The following is a 21510-nucleotide window of genomic DNA, read 5'->3' as shown; positions in this document are numbered from 1 at the left end:
TATTGATGTTAGTGTGTTTGTGGGTCTGATTCGTCGTTGTTGTGAACGTTTCGTGTGCCATGTCTCGTCTGTAATGGGCTTGGTGTGGCGGTCACGGCTTCTTTTTTTTGGTGCGTTAGGAGCTTGTTAAATCCTCCTCTTTGTGTGGGTCCCGTTTTGTGTGCAATGGGATTCGTGCCGCGCTGTGTGCTTTTCCGGCGTCTGAGGGGGGGGGGGGGGAGGATTGGTGGGGCGCGAGCGTCTTCTTTCTTTTTGTGTGCCAGGGGCTTGTTGAATCCTCCTCTTTGTGTGTGTCCCATCCCTTGCTTGTAGGGTGGGCGGGGTGGTTTGGGGTTTTTTTTTTTTTTGTGTGCCAGGGGCTTGTTGAATCGTCCTCTTTGTGTGTGTCCCGTCCGGTGCTTGTGGGGGGGGTGGGTGCTTGCAGGTGGGCGCGAGCAGCTTCTTTTTTTTTGTGTGCTAGTTTCGTGTGCAATGGGTTTCGTGCGGCGCTGTGTGCGTCGCCTGCGTTTGACTCCTTTTTTCTGTGCTCACTCCTTTTTTCTGTGGTCGCGGCCGCCTCTCGCGGCGCCTCATTTCTTGGGGCGCCTGCGCAGTACGTCTTTTTGCGGCTACGGCCCAATGTTTAGCATTCTCGGTTAGTAATATGGATAATATTGATTAGATCCTGCCAGGTTTTGAAAAAATTTTGTACAGATCCTCTAACTGAGAATTTGATTTTTTCCAATTTCAAATAATATAAAACATCGGTTTCCCACTGACTTATCACAGGAGAGTTAGGATTCTTCCAATTTAACAGAATAAGTCTGCGTGCCAAAAGTGTAGTGAATGCAATCACCATTTGCTTGTCCTTCTCCAATTCAAGTCCGTCTGGAAGAACACCGAACACAGCTGTTAATGGGTTAGGAAGAATTGTGATACCAAGGCTGTCTGAAAGGCACTTAAAAATTTTGTTCCAAAATGATGTTAATTTGGTGTAGGCCCAGAACATGTGACCCAGTGAGGCAGGAGCTTGTTTGCAGCGTTCGCAGGTTGGATCTTGCCCTGGAAACATTTTGGACAGTTTTAAGTGAGACAGATGTTTTGCACATATGGAGCTCAAGTGAATTCTCTGCTTTGCTACCTTCCACTCCTTTTCTGATATACAGTAATCCCTCGCTATATCGCGCTTCGCCTTTCGCGGCTTCACTCCATCGCGGATTTTATATGTAAGCATATTTAAATATATATCGCGGATTTTTCGCTGCTTCGCGGGTTTCTGAGGACAATGGGTCTTTTAATTTCTGGTACATGCTTCCTCAGTTGGTTTGCCCAGTTGATTTCATACAAGGGACGCTATTGGCAGATGGCTGAGAAGCTACCCAACTTACTTTTCTTTCTCTCTCTCTTGCGCTGACTATCTGTGATCCTGACGTAGGGGGTGTGAGCAGGGGGGCTGTTCGCACACCTAGACGATACGGACGCTCGTCTGAAAATGCTGAAAGATTATCTTCACGTTGCTACCTTCTGTGTGCAGCTGCTTCATGAAGCGACATGCTGCACGGTGCTTCATATACTTAAAAGCTCGAAGGGCACGTATTGATTTTTCACTGTTTGTTTTTCTCTGTCTCTCTCTCTCTCTCTCCCTGCTCCTGACGGAGGGGGTGTGAGCTGCCGCCTTCAACAGCTTTGTACCGGCGGTGCTTCGCATACTTAAAAGCCAAACAGCCCTATTGATTTGTTTGCTTTCCTCTCTGTTTCTGACAGTCTGTGTTCGCACACCTAGACGATACGGACGCTCGTCTGAAAATGCTGAAAGATTATCTTCACGTTGCTACCTTCTGTGTGCAGCTTTTAAGTATGCTGCACGGTGCTTCTAATACTTAAAAGCTCAAAGGGCACGTATTGATTTTTTTTTATCTGTCTCTCTCTCTCTCTCTACTCCTGACGGAGGGGGTGTGAGCTGCCGCCTTCAACAGCTTTGTGCCGCGGTGCTTCGCATACTTACAAACCAAACAGCCCTATTGATTTGTTTGCTTTACTCTCTGTTTCCTTTGAAGAGGAAGATATGTTTGCATTTTTTTAATTGTGAGACAGAACTGTCATCTCTGTCTTGTCATGGAGTACAGTTTAAACTTTTGAAAAAGAGACAAATGTTTGTTTGCAGTGTTTGAATAACGTTCCTGTCTCTCTACAACCTCCTGTGTTTCTGCGCAAATCTGTGACCCAAGCATGACAATATAAAAATAACCATATAAACATATGGTTTGTACTTCGCGGATTTTCTTATTTCGCGGGTGGCTCTGGAACGCAACCCCCGCGATGGAGGAGGGATTACTGTATTGATTAAGAGATCTTCTTCCCAATGTCCTCTTGGATCTTTGAAAGGTAGGGACTCTAATAGGATTTTATATAATGCGGAAATGGTGTTTAATTCCTCGAAATTGAGCAGTATTTTTTCCAGCATGGTGGAGGGTACGAGGTGGGGAAAATCGGGCAATTTCTGTTTAACAAAATTTCTAATTTGAAGATAGTGAAAGAAATTTATCTTTAAATTTAACAACCATACAGCAGTGAAATGATTTTGGAAAAATTCAAAGGCATAATGCTTACTGAAATGTAAGTATATTTGTCAAAAATTTAATTATAAGCATAGCAACAGGAAATAGTGCAGCTGTATTTTGTTTTTGGTCATTTGAAATTGAATATGCCCATTTACAAATCATACGACTACATAATAATGGGTTGCAAATTCATTAAATAACCCATCGCAGCCCCTAAATATTTTTAAACAAGGTATCAAATCAGAGCATTACAGATTAACATGTCTAGATCAATCACTGCCGTAAGCTGTATATCTCTATAATAATGCAAGTGTCAACTAATGAAATTTTAGCACCTTCTGTAATAGTATCTCATCAGCATTGCCCGGCTAAGAGTTGTTCTTTCTTTTGGTAAAGAAGATCAGAGCTGCAATCTACCAAAGAATGCTGAAATATGTTTAACCAGCCAAAAGCATTAATTTGCTTATAAAATTTCAATGTGGTACTATCAACCAACTGATACATTTTATGTTACCTGAATCTGGTATGAACTGTAAGACAAGCAAATGTATGATAGGAAGTGTGGGCAGGGCTGGATTAAGACGAAATTGGGCCTGATTCTGCAGCGCAAAAAAGGCCTATTATTTCTCGGCACTGCTGCATGTGCATTCGACACTCACCGTACATGCACACTCAGACCGACCAAGGAGCCTTAATTGCTTGCGACGCAACCAGCCAGCCTTTATTGAACATGAATAATAATAACAGCATAGTATCATAACAACTCAAGATTAACAAGAAGAAAGATATCACAAAGTGCCATCACTTGAAAACCTAACAATGAAATACACAAAATTTCACAATTCTCTTACAAAACAGATTAAGAACAAATGAATTTGCAGAGACATTGGGTCAAAATGACTCAGTTCAGGCTCTTGAGGGTAAAAATTTGTCCACGATTTAAATTTCATAATAGACCAGAATCCTGTCGAGGATTTAAAAAATTCTAAACATCCATGCCAGGCCCGTGGGCCGGCTTTTAGTTTTACTTTTACAAATAATCATTTAAATAGCCATCGATTTTTTACTGTACAACTAACTTTCAAGGTGAAAAATTTACTACGTGGCACTTACCGAACAATAACAAAGTGGCAAGAATCCCCAAAATATTGCAAAAAACGCAGCTAAATTACTAATTAAACTTTTTAACGTAAAATTCATAGCATTAACTTGAAATCTTCGGTTAACAATAAACACAACGACGTTATAGTTATGTCACAGCGCAAAGAGCAATAGTAACTGTATAATAAGTAACGCTGTGTCTAGGCATTCAAAAGTCGGACTCCAAATTTCATTATTTTGAGGTTAATATAGCAAAGGAAAACTGTTCAGCTTCCGGAAAATTCTTGTCTGTTTTCATCTGGGCCTATTTCAGGAATGGGCCTAATGCTGCAGCATCAACAACACCCACCTTAATCCGACCATGAGTGTGGGTGCTATATTGGGCAGAAGGGGTCTCTAGTATTTGTCTCCACATTTATAAAACCAAATCTGTGAAACTAATTTTATTGTACAATACACAATCAGAAAATCTATGCAACCTTAAAGTTGGATTAAAATAATCCTTCTCAATAAAAAGTAAGGATCCAATAACACACTGAATATTCCAACAATAAAACCAAAGCACAATCTGACTTTTCATATTTAAAGCAAAATGCTGGAAAATACATATCCACATAAAGGTGGTACTTCTTATACTTATCTGCAGTATAAAAAAAGTTTAAAGTATTTACAAAGAAGTGACAGTGTGAATTGACTGATGTAAACTTTAAACAAATAGATAAGTCATATAAAATGCCAATTTTCCTATATTTCAAAAGAGAATTCCAATATTGTGTAGTCGGTACAGTAATCCCTCACCTATCGCGGGGGTTACATTCCAGAGCCCCCCGCGATAGGTGAAAATCCGCGAAGTAGCGACCTGTATTTATTTCATTATTTATACATATTTTAAGGCTTTATAAACCCTTCCCACACTCTTATACACCTTTCTCACTCTCTTGTTAACCTTTCCCACACTCTTATAAACACTTCCTATGCTCTTAAACACTTTCTACATTCTTAAATACTGCACACTGCGATCAGACGTCAATGTGTCTGCACTCGCTTTGTGAAGGGGGGCAGCTGAACTCACACTGAGCAGAAATGGACTTTGTGCTGCTTCTGCCAAAATGCCTGCTTGTCGCTCTGCGTGTTAGGAAGAAGAAGGAGGAGTGTGTGTGTGTGTGTGCGCGCGCGCGCACGGGCGGGCTGAACGCACGTTCGCTCAAACCCCCCTCCCCGGAGGCGCAGCTCGCATTGTCAAGGGGGTGGGGAGCTGAATGAACGCTAAGGAGAAGTGGACTTTGTGCTGTTTGTCGCTCTGCCTGTCAATAATTTAAAAGCATGTACATCACCAATTTTCCTGTCTCACTGTCTTGTCTTGCGTGAGGTTAAAATGTTTTATAATAGTGAGATGTTACTCATATCCTTAGCCCGACATCCACATATCATATGTGTTAACAAAGTGTGTTTTATAAGTTTACATGTGTTTAAAGCATGTGGGATGGGTATTTTAAGGCTTAAACTATAAAAATGTTTATTTATATGGTCTTTCCATATCGCGGATTTTCTGCTGTTGCTGATGGGTCTGAAACATAATTTCCGCGATAGGCGGGCAATCACTTGTATTTAAAAACCCGCGAAGTCGTGAATCCGCGAAAAGTGAACCGCGAAGTAGTGAGGGATTACTGTATTTACAATTACAGTATGTGAACTGTTAATTACACACTCTTTCAGTTACCGACGGGGACATAAGTCTGAATCATCTACTTCTAAGAAACTCATAAATTGAGTAAAGGACACTTCAACTGACACTCAACAATAACATACAGTATTTAGGTCATTACTCATTTAACAAATAAGCCAACATTAAATTAATAAAAAAAAAAAAAATCATGAGTGAATAAGTAAACTCCTTTACTGCTTATGTCAGTTTGTAGCGCACCCCCTGCTTCTAGAGTGTGCGGAGGTTGCCACCTGATTTACATGGCAATGACGCTGCTACGCTTTTAAAATGAGGGACAAATAGAATCAGGCCAACACCTAAGCCCTACCATATTTCCACCCTGCCACCCGAATATTAACAACACCCAGGAAAATACCCACAAAGACTAAATACACCAAACACACAAATATATAAAATGTTCCTTATTTGCTTGAACAACTACTTACAAACACAAAAAGTACTAAACAAACCCCACGAACAAACCCCAACACGACAATATTTACAGTCCTGAAAAAAGTCCTCACTGTAAGTGATGGAAGCAATTCTGGAAATGGAAACTATGGTTAAATGATGGAAAGAAGTGCAGAATGCTCCTATTCAATAAACTGCTTCTCGGAACATGAATAGTGAAATACTGTCATACCACCAGAGTCCAGAAGAATTGTCTTCAGAAGCACGCCTCTTCTCCAAAAGCATCGAAGGACTGGATTGAGTGGGAAAAAAAAAACCTCTGCTGTCCTTAACTCTGGTGGCTGAGCTCCACTATGAATGTCCAGTCACTGAAAGGTTTAGGAGCTGCTACAGATGATGTTGATTAGAAAATGGCACAATCAAAAAAATCCTGCCACATCCTTCTCTTCCGGTTTTATTAGTACAATGCATACAAAGCACAAACTACAAATCCCACAAGCCCCTCCACATCAGTGCAAACCTGTTTAAAGACACCTACCCCAATTTAACAACATTGGTTGCACCGATTCCAGTTTGTATTCACATTTACCAATCACTCAACAGGATATACTTACATACAAATAAAAGCCCCTATGTGGCCCTACTACATATTTCCCACCCCTGGACCACCCTTTGGTCCAAAGTAGGGCTTGATGTTGGCCACATGAACAGAATCGGTTTTATCTCCTGTATCAATATGTAATTGAATGCGGTAGTACACGGGGCCCAACTGATTGATGATTTTGGCAGGTCCAAACCCTTTTGGTGCAAGCTTTGCAGAAAATTATGCAGTAGCTTGGGAGAGGGGATGATTGCTCAACCAGACTAGGTCTCCATCATTGTATTTTACATAACGACATCTCATCATCCTTTCCTGAACCTGTTTCTTCAGCAATTCAAGATGGCATAGGATGTTATAAGGACCAGAGTCAGGATGTGGGGGACATATGGAAATGTTCCTTTCAAGGGGCCCGGAATTTGTCAACCCAGAGCCAAAACCGCAGGAGTCTCACCTGTCCCTTCATGCTTCATGCGGTCCCTGGTCGGAGACAATACTCTTTGGCACCCCCATCAGGTGAAGATCTCATCTTATAGGGTGGAACAAAGTCATTCTGTTTTGGCATTGGGTAAGGCAAACAGTTTCACCCATTTGGTGAAATAATCCACCACCGCGATCAGGAAGGTCTTCAATTTCTTGCTCCAAGGAAGTAGTTATTCTAGCAAATAAGGAACATTTTATATATGTTTGTTTGGTGCGTTTAATATTTATGGCATTTTCCTTTGTGTTGTTAATATTCGGGCGGCAGGGTGGACATACGATAGGGCTTAAGTGTTGGCCTGATTCTATCCATCCCTGTTTGGGTGCCAAAATCTGTAGCGCATCTGTACTAAGACAATTTGAATCAAGTGTGCTCTACTAGTTGATCAGAAATACAACCACCTCAGTGAAAAAACAGAACCTTTGGAAGTTCAGTATGAAGCATTCAGGTTATTGGGACAATATCATACCAAACATAAATGACAACTAGATTGAGTCTGGACAATTAGTGGTTGCAGCTCAAAGTCCATAATAGGTTATAAATCAAATTACAAATGACTGACGTTCCTAACGACACAATGAGCAGAATTATTTACAAATAGCCAACACCCTGGACAAGTGACCACCTTCTCAGCACAGACCATCCGAAGTAAATTCACTGTACACAGTCTGTATGGTGATCTAAGAAATCATAAAAATCCGAATGTCACACCCTGGGATTGACGGACTTCTGTCCGCATGGTAAATAGCACAGCTCATGACTCTGTCATCAGAAAAACACTGAAGTATTGACTTAAGGAAAGCAGTTTACTTTCGAGTCTTTTGTTTTGATAAAAGAGTACTAGCCATACAAAATGTACCCTGGTACATACTCAACACTTTTACGAAGTCAGATATAATGCTGACTTTATTGTTTAATGTTCAGACTGAAGTCACTAGACTTACATTGGTCTGGTCTTCCAAATTAGAAACACGTATCAAGTAGAGAGTCACATAATATTTTGGTAAGGACAAGTAGATCAGGTTTATTTTTTAACGGAAAGAAATGTTTAGGTATGTGGTTAATATGCCACAGTATGCTATCAAGCTTGCTTGAGGTGGATGTGAAATATCGACCATAATATAATTGAATATTATATATATATGTTAATATGATCAAAATATTGAATATGATACAGTGTTCTACTTGTAAGCTTATCTTCCCAATTCCCTGTGTATGTCTACTTAGCATTAAAACTATAAAATGTTTATTCCTTAATATTTTAAGGTGTGTCGCACTTGAGGGAGCACTGCGGAGGAAAGCTCACAGATGTCATTAGGGTGAACATGATCGCTAATAGCCTCTCTTTTTGTCCATAGCCCAGAGAATGGAAAACACTGACATCACTTCTGGCTTGGACCAGAAGAACCCACCTCTTCCACCTAGCAGGTTACTTAAACAATACTGTTCCTGAATGTCAGATTTCAGAAGCTAAACAAATGAAGCAATGCACAGCGCTCTGTGGAAGAGGTGAACTTAAAAGAAGATGCACAAAGTCTGCAATTGGACTGGACCTATTTGTCTTTTTTCAATCTTCTTTGTTTCAATTAAATGTGGTACTGGCAAACCTACAGCATTATGGGTCAAATGCAATGTGCTCTGAGTTGGGGACAATCCTTCGCTGGTCTGGTCGTAGTATGTATTTAGTACAGTAATAAATGCCATTGCAGTGTACTTCATAGCTGTGGACTAGCAGTGGATCAAGATTAAGATGAAGTGCAATTACAGCATGCTTCTTCGTGTCAGAGAAGGGGAACAAATTTGCCTACTAACTTAGACTTCGTCAGCAGGTTTAACAGACTTAGTATGGCAAGCAAGGTTACAAAATAAATTCCACAAGCATCAGATACATTATAGATATGAAAAAGCACATACGCCATTAAATAATAACAAAATCATATTTTATATTTGAACTGTAGTATATCATGATACAGAATCCAATATACTTAACTCAAAACCAAAGAAAAAAACAAGTGATGCATGGAAATAGGGATCAACACATATTTAACCATTAATCCTCAGTGAAAAGAGTCGATGTCTCTAAGAAATTGCTTGGCCACCACTTTCAACAGTGCACATTAAGATGCTACCAGATTCTTCTATACTGTATTCCTTCAGATTGTCGTGTGGTTATCTTAGCAATTGTTCTCCAGATTTTATACAAGATCTCTCACAATATGTATTATACAGTACTTATGCTGTACAGTGAAGTTTGCGCTGCGATGACACATTCCTTATATATTATATGTTTTTGTGACTGTTGGATTATTTCAGTTATTAGGAAATGCTAGGTGCATAATGAATGAATAGTATCAATTACTCTGTAGTAATTATTTAATTGAGAAAATGAGTTCTAGCATTAGCCTGTTAAGCCTCCCACAGGCCTCAGGGTGTCACATGCATATATTTACACTCTATGAACATTACACAAAAAAAAAAACCAAAAACAAGCAAAGTACCACTGAAACAGAAAAAAGCTAGTGCTATGGAGAGAGAGAGAGAGACTGAGACATTAGAAATTTCATGACTGTAGCTGCAACAGAGCTACTGTTAGGTAAGAATGAAATTTCTAGGGTGTAATTTACAGGTTAGTTGGTGAAAGCAGATATAATATGAAGTGATTCTGACCTTCTAGTCTGGAGTTAAGTGAGGTGGATTATTTCAACAGGGATAACAGTCAATATACTAAAATGCCGCTGCAGCTACTTTCAAATAATACTGCCCAACACTCAATGCAGTAACATGCAAAATGTAAACAAATGTGTTCTTACGCTCGCTATAAGGTCTCCTAATACTATGACAAAATTAAATCAATAAAAAAATTGATTATAAAATAATTGTATGAAAATGTAAAGTTGAGAAACAAAACATGTACCTATTCAAATTTCACGTTTATTTGATAGTTATTTTACCTGATTAGATAAATTTCCAATAATGGTGTTATTTTGTGTTTGTATCATATAATTTCTTTGCATTGTTGATAAGTTAAATAACATTTAAAATTAATATGTGCAACGTAATAAATGAACTGTTACTAAATAAGAAGAATAATTAGACATTCCCAAAATTATATATTACTCTTGCCCTATCTTTAACTCTTTCATTCTGTTTATATGAAAAAATCTCAGCATAAACGGGTACTTACTAATTTTCTTCTGCCTCTGCGATGCTGTTTGCTTTTTAACTCTCATTTTCAAATAAAAAATTAAATGTAGGTAATCAGAAAGTTACATCATGAAAATTTCAAAACTTTAAATTTTAAAGAATATCTATAATTTCATTAAAAATAATCTCTTACCAGAAAAATTATAAAAGAGTGATTTCAATGACCGTAATATAAATTATTAAAGTAGTTCAAACAACCACCGTAAATATAGATGAACCAAATTTCTCTCTTTGACAAAATAATTTTTAAGACAAAGAGAGACAAAGTCAGAGAGGTGAGATTGCGTTGGTTTGGACATGTGCAAAGGAGAGATGCTGGGTATATTGGGAGAAGGATGTTAAGGATAGAGCTGCCAGGGAAGAGGAAAACAGGAAGGCCTAATAGAAGGTTTATGAATGTGGTGAGAGAGGACATGCAGGTGATAGGTGTAACAGAGCAAGATGCAGAGGACAGGAAGATATGGAAGAAGATGATCCGCTATGGCAACCCCTAACGGGAGCAGCCGAAAGAGGAAGACAACAAATTAATGTTTAACAATAAAAAAAAAAAAAAACTTACCAACTGTTAGTGTTCATATATAGACAATCACACATAATAAGTAATGAACACAAATACTTACTAAGTTGCTTAATTTCACCAATGAATTAATAACCATTCAGAACCAGCACAATGAAGAAAATCTTGCAAACACTATTAAATCACTAAAAGTACTGTACTTTAAGCAAAAAACCAAAAAACGTAAAAAAGAAATTTCAAAAAACCATTAGCAACACAATTTGCCTTAAGAAAGACAGTAATATACACCTAAATGTCAAAATATGATATGTTTAACAGACATACCTGCTTCAACAATATCAGAGAATCAACTGTCAAGAAAGCATATTGAAATGTCAGTCAATCAAAGTGGTGGGGTAAATTCTAGAAAATCCCCAGTTCTGGATAAAAAAAAGTAGATACAAATTTGATGCCCATAAAAACGTTAATCCCACAAGACAATAAACTTTTATTATATCAGATGTGTCACAATGATCCATACCAAACGTCGGAAGATATACTTCTGTATACTAACTATATTTAGTTATTTTGTTAAGGGCATTAATGAATGCCAATTTGACAGTTTTTTGTAAAGCACCACACATAAAGCATAAAAACATCTGGATTGTTCTCCAATCAACTTTCCTTATACCTATTCAGGTAAAGTAGACACCACTTCCGGTTGTCTGATTATAATGAACTATATATGAACTTCATATCTGTGTGTTTCTTAAAAAATTTCAGTCACTTATCTTTGTTTATAATGCAAATTTATATGGCAAAGAACTACTTCATGTAATCTCCATCCATCCATTTTCCAACCCGCTGAATCCGAACACAGGGTCACGGGGGTCTGCTGGAGCCAATCCCAGCCAACACAGGGCACAAGGCAGGAAACAATCCTGGGCAGGGTGCCAACCCACCGCAGGACACACACAAACACACCCACACACCAAGCACACACTAGGGCCAATTTAGAATCGCCAATCCACCTAACCTGCATGTCTTTGGACTGTGGGAGGAAACCGGAGCGCCCGGAGGAAACCCACGCAGACACGGGGAGAACATGCAAACTCCATGCAGGGAGGACCCAGGAATCGAACCCAGGTCCCCAGATCTCCCAACTGCGAGGCAGCAGCGCTACCCACTGCGCCACCGTGCCGCCCTTCATGTAATCTGATCAAACTGAAATTTCAAATCTGATTGTTTTTTTGTGGTCAGAATATACCATTTTCCAGTCACCTGATCAAGGTCAAATTTTATATCCAATGATAAGTAATGATCATAAAAAATGTTATTATTTACCTCTATTTATATAATGGTAGTAATGCATATGTAATACTGCTGATACCTGTTAAGATATCATTTCCGGTCATTCAATGAAGGTGAAATTCTATACCTATGTGTTTCTTTCCCTAACTAAAGATGATATAAAATTTCAATTACTTTTCTCTTCTTACTAATGTACAAAATTTAAATTGTTTAAATTATGTACCAGTTTATTTGAAAAATTTTGAAATGTGTTCAGATAAAATACCACTTCTGGTTTACGAATGTTGCCCAAAAGTTGATAGAAAACTAACATTTTGACATAATACCCAGAGGCCAAATTTCATTTATCTAACTCAAAGCTTCTCAAGTTACCGTGTATCCGTACATACACACAGATACACACACACCCATACATATACACAGACATAATTGCAAAAATGGTCAAAATGTGTTCAGAAGCACAAGAAACATACAGATTCAACAAAATCTTGAGGTTGAATTTTTTCAGGATTACTATACTTTCTCTATACTACGTATATGAGAAAGGTAATAAAAAAAAATTGAGATCACCACCCGCTGATGAGTTAGGGAGTTTAGATATGATTCTATTAACAATACCTTTCACTGTCACTACTTTCTATATATTTTTCCGTAGATTCCATGACATTTTTTGTGCGACATGAATAACATTTACAATAATGAAAACAACATTAATTTCATTTAAACGTAGCTTAACAGTTGCAATTGTTTTCATTAAGTTTATATGAGGATGTATTTTACCCCGTGCTCTGTCCCTTTAAATTAAGAAGAAAGTGTAACTGTAAGTCGTTAATTTAGAGAGGGTGTGATGTTAATGGGCGGCATGCTGCCTTTAAGACAGCCAGTTGAGCAAACAGAGGAGAAACAAAAAACAAGACTAGCTGCATATTAGCTATACTTAGTATTGATTTTGTTCTGCTGGTCACTACAATAGTCCTTGGACGCAAGGATGATTCCTCTTAGTACTATACTACGTAGTCCGGTCTTGATCCATAGCTAGCATTTTACTCTGTACACTGAAACTGACCCCTCATGTTCTCCCTTTTTTTGTACTTCTTGTTACATGTGCTATGACTGTACCTTGAAAATGTGTTTAAGTGCATATTTTGTTAAAAAAAAAAAATTGTAAAATTAACCATGGGTTTTGTTTTTCACAACCTCAGTACTTGTTTTGGTATCTCAAACAAAGATTTTTTCAAAATGTTGCTTGCATAGCACTGAAAACCCAGCTAAATAACTTCAGCTTGATTTGAAATACAGGTTATTTTTTTAAGAATTTCATTTAGAATTGCTTTCAGAGGGCAAAAGAGCTGGGCCAAAACATACTGGGTTCCAATAAAAATGAAAGTAAAATAATATTTCATTTAAATTCTGTATTAACAAGATTATGGCACTGTACTGTTAGCCAACAGGGTGCTGGCAGAAATTGGGCTACTGTTGGCCGAAGAAGGAGAAGGAGAAGAAGAGGGGGGAGACATGTCCGGAGGCAGGAGGACAGGAGGAAAGAAAAGAGAGTGGTACTGAGGGTAGGAACTTTGAATGTTAGCAGTATGACTGGTAAGGGGAGAGAGGTAGCAGATATGATGGAGAGAAGGAAGATTGATATATTGTGCATGCAAGAGACTAAATGGAAAGGGAGTAAGGCCAGGTGGATTGGAGGTGGATTCAAATTGTTCTATCATGGTATGGATGGAAGGAGAAATGGGGCAGGAGTTACTCTGAAGGAACAGTATGTCAAGAGTGTTTTGGAGGTGAAGAGTGCCAGGCAGAGTAATGATTATGAAGCTGGAAATTGGAGGAGTGATGATGAATGTTGTTAGTGCTGTCGCATGAGGCTGGGGGTCAGACCCGGCCGGGACGCCTGGAAGGACTGAGAGGTGGCGTATTTGTCCTCTGGGCCACGAGGGGGCAACCGCCCTGGAGCAGAAGAGGCTCAAGCCCGTTGGGGCCTGTATCCACCGCCAGGGGGCACCCCAAGTCTCATGGAGCCCGGGACATATTTACTTCCGTCACACTCCTGGAGGACGATCCTTCCAGGGACTCCCTCCCGGAGTGCCAGGAAGTGACGTCAGGCAGAGCACCTGGAGCTCATCCGGGTAAGGATAAAAGGGGCCGCCTCCCTCCAATCAGAGAGCTGGAGTCAGGAGCAGGAGCAGGACGAAGCTACTGTGGAGAGAGGACAGGTGGCCCACGGACAGAGAGAGAAAGGCCCGGAGTAACGGAGATTGGTGCAAGGAGCACAGTGTGCTGTGCGGGACTGAGTTGTGTGTTGGAGAACGGAAAAATAAACATGTCTTTTCTAAAGATGCAGTGTCTGTCTGATGGTGTCCGGGCAAGTTTCACAGTGCATATGCACCGCAAGTTGAGTGTGCAATGGGTGAGAAAGAAGATTTCTGGAGTGAGTTGGATGAAGGGATGAACAGTGTACCCAAGGGACAGAAAGTGGTGATTGGAGCGGGTTTCAACGGGCATGTTGGTGAAGGGAACAGTGGAGACGAGGAGGTGATGGGTAGGTATGGTGTCAAGGAGAGGAATGAAGAAGGTCAGAGGATAGTGGATTTTGCCAAAAGGATGGATATGGATGTGGTAAATACGTATTTTAACAAGACGGATGAACATAGGGTTACGTACAAGAGTGGAGGAAGATGCACACAGGTAGATTACATCCTACGCAGAAGAGTTGATTTGAAGGAGACTGAAGACTGCAAAGCAGTAGCCGGGGAAAGTGTAGTTAAGCAGCATAGGATGGTGGTCTGTAGGATGACGTTGGAGATCAAGAAGAGGAAGAGAGTGAGGGCAGAGCCACGGATCAAATAGTGGAAGTTTAAAAAAGGAAGACTGCAAGGTTGAGTTTAGGGAGGAGGTGAGACAGGCACTGGGTGGCAGTGAAGAGTTACCAGACAGCTGAGAAACTACAGTAGATGTAGTAAGTGTGACAGCAAGAAGGGTGCTTGCTGTGACATCTGGAAAGAGGAAGGAGGAAAGGAAAACCTGGTGGTGGAATGAGGAAATACAGGAGAGTATACAGAGGAAGAGGATGGAAAAGAATAAGTGGGATAGTCACATGCAGAAAGTAGACAAGAGTATAAGGAGATAAGGTGCAAGGTGAAGAGAGAGGTGGTGAAGGCTAAAGAAAAGGTGTATGATGAGTTGTATGAGAGGTTGGACACTAAGGAGGGAGAAAAGGACTTGTACCGATTGGCTAGACAGAGGAACTGAGCTGGGAAAGATGTGCAGCAGGTTAGGGTGATAAAGATGGAAACTTACAAACGAGGAGAGTGTGTTGAGCAGATTGAAAGAGTACTTTGAGAGGCTGATGAATGAAGAGAACGAGAGAGAGAAGAGGTTGGATGATGTGGACATAGTGAATCAGGAAGTGCAACGGATTAGCAAGGAGGAAGTAAAGACAGCTATGAAGAGGATGAAAAATGGAAAGGCCGTTGGTCCAGATGACATACCTATGGAAGCATGGAGGTGTTTAGGAGAGATAGCAGTGGAGTTTTTAAACCAGATTGCTTAATGGAATCTTGGAAAGTGAGGGGATGCCTGAGGAGTGAAGAAGAAGTGTACTGGTGCCGATATTTAAGAATAACGGGGATGTGCAGGACTGCAGTAACTACAGGGGAATAAAATTGATGAGCCACAGCATGAAGTTATGGGAATGAGTAGTGGAAGCTAGGTTAAGAAGTGAGGTGATGATTAGCGATCAGCAGTATGATTTCATACCAAGAAAGAGCACCACAGATGCAATGTTTGCTCTGAGGAGGTTGATGGAGAAGTTTAGAGAAGGCCAGAAGGAGTTGCATTGCGTCTTTGTGGACCTGGAGAAAGCATATGACAGGGTGCCTCGAGAGGAGCTGTGGTATTGTATGAGGAAGTCGGGAGCGGCAGAGAAGTATGTAAGAGTTGTACAGGTATATATACGAGGGAAGTGTGACAGTGCCGAGGTCTGCTGTAGGAGTGACGGATGCATTCAAGTTGGAGGTGGGATTACATCAGGGATCGTCTCTGAGTCCTTTCTTATTTGCAATGATGATGGACAGGTTGACAGACGAGATTAGACAGGAGTCCCCGTGGACTATGATGTTTGCTGATGACATTGTGATCTGTAGCGATAGCAAGGAGCAGGTTGAGGAGACCCTGGAGAGGTGGAGATGTGCTCTAGAGAGGAGAGGAATGAAGCTCAGTAGGAACAAGACAGAATACATGTGTGTAAGTGAGAGGGAAGTCAGTGGAATTGTTAGGATACAGGGAATAGAGTTGGCAAAGGTGGATGAGTTTAAATACTTGGGATCAACAGTACAGAGTAATGGGGATTGTGGAAGAGAGGTGAAAAAGAGAGTGCAAGCTGGGTGGAATGAGTGGAGAAGAGTGTCAGGAGTAATTTGTGACAGATGGGTATCAGCAAGAGTGAAAGGGAAGGTCTACAGGATGGTAGTGAGACCAGCTATGTTATATGGGTTGGAGACGGTGGCACTGACCAGAAAGCAGGAGACAGAGCTGGAGGTAGCAGAAAAGATGTTAAGATTTGCACTGGGTGTGACGAGATTGGATAGGATTAGAACCGAGTACATTAGCGGGTCAGCTCAAGTTGGACAGTTGGGAGACAAAGTCAGAGAGGCAAGATTGCGTTGGTTTGGACATGTGCAGAGGAGAGATACTGGGTATATTGGGAAAAGGATGCCAAGGATAGAGCTGCCAGGGAAGAGTAAAAAAGGAAGGCCTAAGCGAAGGTTTATGGATGTGGTGAGAGAGGACATGCAGGTGATTGGTGTAACAGAGCAAGATGCAGAGGACAGAAAGATATGGAAGAAGATGATCCGCTGTGGCAAACCCTAACGGGAGCAGCCAAAAGAAGAAGATGATTAACAAGATTATGGCACTGTGTACTGTGATAAAACTATCTTTGTTACAGGGAAAGTAACAAGTACAACTTCATTCTTGTACATGCTGGCTTTACTTCAGATCATATACTTGCCTTTATTGTCCTTTTTAATTGCACTTTTTTAAAACACATTGCAATTGTAGCATGATGGCTTTGCAGTTGTCAGTCAGTTTCTAACATAACATGTAGGACTAAATTGACACTGGACCTAATTTTGGGCTTTACCTTCAATTTATTCGCTTAGCAGGGGCTTTTATCTAAAGTGACTTACGTTGTACAACAGGCCAACATAATTGAGTCAGCATTAATGTGGGGATTGTTTTGAAGCAAGTATTACATGGCAAGGTTACGAATTGACAACCACAAGTAAAGAGCTCTAAGCCTAATACAACAATACTACACTTGTTTTTTTCTTCCCCACAATTAATTTAACCACAAAACCATTATCAATTAGAGCTATAATCTTAGCCAAAATAAACCTGCAGCATTCAGCATAACCATAGCTTTTGGCATTTAACAGAGAATGAAGAAAGAAAAAAAAACACACAACTCTCTGAGGCTCTACATCCTCAATTTCTGAGTGATAAAAAAAGAGTTAATTGCAGGACTTACTATTTTTCAACCCATGGTACTGATTTTATCTTGATTTCCGCACTTGTTCCTGCAGCTGACTTGTCTTTTTGAGGCTTTGAGCTAATGGAAGAGGTTCCCTTTAGAAAGGCTTGCATAATTCACCTGCATTAAAAACAAAAAAACAGTGAAAAAAAATATAAGGACAAAACAATATACTGTAAAAATAAAAAAATGTATAAATAATATAAATAAGAAAAAGTACATTTCAAAATTACTTATCCATAAGTAATTACTGTATTCATCCATCTTAAAGGGCAGGGACAGGAACAAGGCATGTGATGCCAGTCTAGCAAGGTAAAGATGCAAGCACAATATTTCTCCTGCTTCAAGTGTTTTACAGAATACAACTGAATAAACATCAAATGAGTAAAATGCATGTGAAAAAATGTCAAGAATAATATTGTACTTGGAACTGCCTGTGAAGCACCATGTAAAAACAATGACCACATTATTACTAACTTGTTAATCTTTAAAATACATGCATTTATTTAACTTTGACATTAAAAACTGCCAAACACTACAACCATTATATAGTAACGGTGTCCAACACTGGCCAAATGTTTTGAGAATGACAAGTATTGGTTATCACAAAGTTTGCTGCTTCAGTGTTTTTAGATCTTTTTGTCAGATGTTTCTATGGTACACTGAAGTATAATCACAAGCATTTCATAAGTTCCAAAGGCTTTAATTTGACAATTATATCAAGTTTACGCAAAGAGTCAGTATATGCAGTGTTGGCCCTTCTTTATCAAGATGTCTGCAATTCACCCTGGCATGCTGTCAATCAATTTCTGGGCCAAATTCTGACTGATGGCAGCCCATTCTTGCATAATCAATGCTTGGAGTTTGTCAGAATTTGTGGGTTTTTGTTTGTCCACCTGCCTCTTCAGGATTGACCACAAGTTCTCAAAGGTCTGGGGAGTTTCCCGGCCATGGATCCAAAATTTTGATGTTTCGTTCCCAGAACCACTTAGTTATCACTTTTGCCTTATGGCACTGTGCTCCATCATGCTGGAAAAGGCATTGTTCGTCACCAAACTGTTCTTGGATGGTTGGGAGATGTTGCTTTCAGAGGAGGTACCATTCTTTATTCATGGCTGTGTTCTAAGGCAAAATTGTGAGAATTGGCTGAGAAGCAACAGCACACATGAATGTTCTCAGGATGCTTTACTATTGGCATGGCACAGGACTGATGGTAGCACTCACCTTTTCTTCTCTGGACAATCTTTTTTTCCAGATGCCCCAAACAATTGGAAAGGGGATTCAATAGAGAAAATGACTTTACCCCAGTCCACAGCAGTCCAATCCCTGTATCTTTTGCAGAATCTCAGTCTGTCCCTGGTGTTTTACCTGGAGAGAAGTGGCTTCTTTGCTGCCCTTCCTGACACCAGGCCATCCTCCAAAAGTCTTCGCCTTACTGTGCGTGCAGATGCACTCACACCTGCCCGCTGCCATTCCTGAGCAAGCTCTGCATTGGTGGTGCCCCAATCCCACAGCTGAATCAACTTGAGCGCCCTGAAGCCTTTTTCACAACAATTGAAACTCTCAATTCTAACTCAATCAGCATGACAGAGTGATCTCCAGTATTGTCCTTGTCAACACTCTCACCTGTGTTAATGAGAGGTTCACTGAAATTATTTCAGCAGGTCATTTTAAAGCGGGGCTGAAATGCAGTGGAAATGAGGTTTTTGGGATTAAGTTCATTTTCATGGCAAAGAGGGACTCAGCAGTTAATTGCAATACATCTGATCACTCTTCATTACATTCTGGAGTATATGCAAATTGCCATCATAAAAATTCATTCTCAAACTTTGGCCACAAAGAAATGACTGTATGCAGTCATTTTGAATTTGTTTGACATTCAATGGCACATACAGTTGTAAGGCTTAACAGCTTTGGTTTAGTTTCTGTATGGGTTCCCCCCGAGTAATTTGGTTTCCTTCCACATGTCAAAGATCTGCATGTTCTCTAAAGTGAGACTTTGTGAATGTTAGTACAAATATGAGCGCGTTTTGCACCGGACTGACATACCATCAAGGGTGGCTTCTTTCTTTTATTCTGATGTGGATATGATAAACATGGGCAGATTGTGGCCCTGTACTTGAAAAAGCAACTTATGAAGATAGATTGATGGAATAAGCTCTGATTTATATGCATCAATGCTGAAGCAGTTACCACTGACACTGTACAAAAAGTAATGGATCTTTTTAAACTTCAACTCACTGACCAAGTTTAACAGACAAAAGCATTTTTAGAAAATAATTTTCATTTGAAAATGCAACATATCCACTTTTCTCTTAAAACAACCAAAACTCCAAAAAATTAACCTTGACTTAATAACACATCTAAACATTTTTTTAACAGAAAGAGTTTTCCTCTCGAGTGAAAATCGAAGTGCATTAAGTGGGAAATTATATTAATAAAAAAGAAACACCCAAGACTTCTCAAAGTCCTGATACAGAGTACTGTACATCAGTTGCATTCTTAAGGTGTCATTCTTTACTTGAGACGGTACGTATTTAAACACAATCCCAGAGCATGAAACAAAATAGGATAAATTGCAACGAATCATAGGAGTAATGCCAGATGTACAACTGCAATAAAGCAGACAATATAAAGGAAGTTTAACAGTTTTATCAGTTTCATTGTTAAATCGTATACGTTCTGGTATTTAACGCGACGACTACTTTTTACTACGTATATTTTTATTTCAATATGTGATTGTAAAGAAAACTAAACTACACTTCATTCTTAAGAGGCTAGAATTTATTGCCTTTATCCAACCTATTATGATGTTAAGAGATTATTACAGAACTAAATACTAGAAAACAATTTACCACCATCCAATTTTCTGGAAACATTTCATGACTTAATACACGAGTTAAACCAAAACATTACAACAGCACGTTTATATAAAACATTCAGCCAAATTTGATTAAAATCAGTCGCGAAATTGACAACTCCTGGCAAATATTTCGTGTAGGTCTTTTAACGATCCTGCAAATGTCCCATATAACAACATCGGAAATAATGAGGTGTTAACTGCTTAAGAAAACTGCGTCAATTATGAAGCAGATTTGAAATGGATAGATGCAGACATCCATCTCTTAGTTAAATGTTTAATAGGGGCGTAGGATGATATAATCACGTAAATAAACAAAATTCGCTTCATCAGAATTAGCTTCTTTTGATGCAGGAACCCTAGTTAATCCTACCTCGTCAATGCCACTATTCCACTAACAGGATTCTGGTTCCAAAACACTGGCCCGCTTGTTTCTACTCCTCCACAGCACTAAGTACGAGTTCCCGCCAGACACAGTGCAGTGCTGTAACGTCAGACGACACCATGCGTGCATTCGTATTGTGCGTAACTTCCTTTACTATGGGATGCCACCAGGGTCAAAATATTTCAGAGGATTTTTATGCTTCACTCTATCAACCTGCTGGGTTTCGACACTTCGATACAAACCATGGTAACGATTTACAAATGACCACATTACAAGTTACCGTACTAAACAAAAACAAAAAAAATCACATCTCTATGGGAATTAACGTTCGTATGAACAGCGACATCAGCTGTATCTAATACGCATGGATTGCATTTAAAATCTGTTGGAACGCGAACAACGGAGGCACAAAAGTCAAACTAAATTCTTATGCTTTTTTGTCAATAACGCAGTGGTAGTGCTGCTGCTTTGCAGTAAGGAGACTGTGGAAGATTGTGGGTTCGCTTCCCGGTTCCTCCCTGTGTGGATAGCGCTATGAGTACTGAGAAAAGCGCTATATAAATGTAATGAATGAATAACTTCAAGACTGCTGCTAGAGCGCCTGCGTGAAGTATAGAGTACCGCCTATTGCGCTTGATAGATCCGTCTACCAGTCATTTAACCCCATATTTTCCACAGGATTTCAAGTAGCCCTAGCTGCGGGAAGGCGCGGAGACGGAGCTTGCGTAGGCAGTCAAGGGTGGGGTTAGGCTGTATGACCACGCCCCTTTGAGCTTCGTTCTTGACCCGCTAAGGACCTTCTCCAGGATTTGAAGTAGATATTGACAGTTACCCCGCCCATCTGTCTCGCCTACTGTGTTAATTTTGCTTCGAGTGACT

General features: G+C 39.9%; 1 protein-coding gene across 2 annotated transcripts in view; it reads right to left on the bottom strand.

Annotated features, from left to right (window-relative positions):
* The window catches only part of rfc4 (replication factor C (activator 1) 4), a 66816-nt gene extending 45448 nt beyond the window's left edge, over positions 1-21368 (bottom strand). The window contains exons 1-2 of one of the 2 annotated variants that reach the window (XM_028794604.2): positions 21282-21368; positions 17384-17506 (exon numbers count right to left, since the gene is read on the bottom strand). In XM_028794604.2, coding sequence (XP_028650437.1) covers positions 17384-17499 — 116 coding nt within the window. In that variant the 5' untranslated portion in view covers positions 17500-17506; positions 21282-21368. Of the gene's footprint in view, positions 1-17383; positions 17507-20619; positions 21060-21281 lie in introns of those variants that run through there. The other variant, XM_028794603.2, reaches the window with a different exon arrangement.
* Positions 21369-21510: the final 142 nt, after the last annotated feature.

This window comes from Erpetoichthys calabaricus, chromosome 2, assembly GCF_900747795.2.
Source record: "Erpetoichthys calabaricus chromosome 2, fErpCal1.3, whole genome shotgun sequence".
Taxonomy (NCBI): Eukaryota; Metazoa; Chordata; class Cladistia; order Polypteriformes; family Polypteridae; genus Erpetoichthys; species Erpetoichthys calabaricus.
The sequence above is the reverse complement of the archived record's forward strand: the minus strand, read 5'-3'. Positions and strand labels throughout refer to the sequence as shown.